The following is a 1903-nucleotide window of genomic DNA, read 5'->3' as shown; positions in this document are numbered from 1 at the left end:
AACCAACCCTGCATTATTAAACAAAGCTGCTAACTCTGCATATTGAGCTGGACTGAAATTCAATGTAGGTTTGCCATTATTTTCAGTGTGGAGAACATCATTTTCACTTCTAGCATCAACCATGTTTGTGCTTCCAACATGGTTCATTTTCTGTTTTCCAAAATTAGGTGGGAATCCATGTTTGTAATAACAAACATCAATTGTGTGCCTCTCTTTTCCACAGTATGTGCATACTTTTGGATAATTAATCATGTTTGCATTGTAACCTATTCCCATTCCTCTGCCTTTGAATTTTCCAATCACATTTCCTCTCCTTAAGATTCCTTTCCATTGTGCACTATTTTTCAAAGTTATGTTGGTATTTTCAGTTGAATCAACTGCACTCATGTTGGAATTAAACAAAATTTTCATGTTTGCACTAGTTAATTGCATTTCTTGCTGTTGCAATAGGGAGAATGCCTTGTTGATGCTAGGTAATGGTTCTAGTAGTAGGATTTGTGATCTAGTTGTACTAAATTCATCATTCAATCCTTTTAGAAAGCAAATCACATATTCAGATTCTCTTTGTTCCTTAATGATTTTTACCATTCTGCATTTACACTTGATAACACAAGTACATGAAGGTATGGATCTCAATGCTTCCAAATCTTCCCAAACAGTTTTTAAATCAGTGAAATAGTTTGAGATATCTCTATCACCTTGTTTAACAGAATGTAATTCTTGTAATAAATCAGACATACGAAAATGGTCACATTTGGAGAATCTATCTTTCAAATCATTCCATAGTTCATGAGCATCCTCAATGTAAACCGTGTTTTGAGCTATCTGCATAGTTAGGCATCTTGTAATCCATGAAATAACCATGGTGTTACATCTTTCCCAATCATCAAAGATCAATTCATCAGGATCTGGCATGGTTATTGTACCATCAACGAATTTGAACTTATTCTTAGATAGAAGAGCATGTTTCATTGCTCTGCTCCAAGAATTGTAATTCGTTCCATCAAGTTGCACTGAAACAAGGGTTGCTCCTGGATTCTCTCCAGGATGCAAATAGAAAGGGTTCCTTGGATTTTGAGCTTCATTGTTGTTGAGCTGCGAATCTAATTGATAATCCGCCATTGATGAATCTTAAGAAGGAAGAAGAGTTCGAAGAATGGTGAAGGAGGAGAAAGAAAGAAAGAAAGAAAGAAGGAAGAAGAGTGAAGAAGTTGCGCAACGGCACTCAGAGCACTGCTCTGATACCATATTGGATTTCTGTATGATTCATCATTGATTTCAGAAAAGGTCACAAAACACAAAATACCAATGTGGTATTTATCCTAGCTAAAAACAGAAAAAGGCAAATAATAGAAAGCCTACAAAAAGAGAAAGTTTGTTACATTGACTATGAAAGAGAAGAATAAAAGAATGAATAAATAAAGTGAATGTAATAATTCTAATAAGCTAGTTTCCATATATCATGTCTATCAAACCATATATCATGTCTATTGAGGATATAATAGATAGATGACAAATAGTTTAAGATATATATCAATAGTATAATTTATGAGAAAAATATATTTATTAACTATGTATGAGTTTTATACACCATTATTGTATTAAATCATTCATATTTAATTATTATTGTCTCTTTAAAGAAAATAATTCAAATGAATAGTGAATGATATAATGATTGTGTATAAATATTTATACTAACAATATATAGATATTACACTCATAATTTATATATTATTTACTATTGATATGTTAATAATCATTGTCTCTTAAAAATATATATTAATAATAAATGATGTGTTGACTACCTAAACTTTTTTAATAGTACATGATTCATTGAACTAAAAAACTAATTTCTTTCTTTAAAAAAGTATATATTATTAATACCTTATTAAAAAAAATTACA

At 30.7% G+C, this 1903-nt stretch overlaps 1 protein-coding gene across 1 annotated transcript; it reads right to left on the bottom strand.

The window, feature by feature from the left end:
* Nucleotides 1-7: 7 nt before the first annotated feature.
* Nucleotides 8-1122, bottom strand: LOC109337635 (the record flags this gene model as incomplete). Its single annotated transcript, XM_019574649.1, has 1 exon — nt 8-1122. A coding segment is annotated over exon 1 (1115 nt), but the record flags the coding sequence as incomplete, so codon positions are not given.
* Nucleotides 1123-1903: the final 781 nt, after the last annotated feature.

Source organism: Lupinus angustifolius, unplaced genomic scaffold (genome assembly GCF_001865875.1).
Source record: "Lupinus angustifolius cultivar Tanjil unplaced genomic scaffold, LupAngTanjil_v1.0 Scaffold_9_50, whole genome shotgun sequence".
In the NCBI taxonomy this organism is placed as follows: Eukaryota; Viridiplantae; Streptophyta; class Magnoliopsida; order Fabales; family Fabaceae; genus Lupinus; species Lupinus angustifolius.
This window is presented reverse-complemented; position numbering and strand designations above follow the sequence as displayed.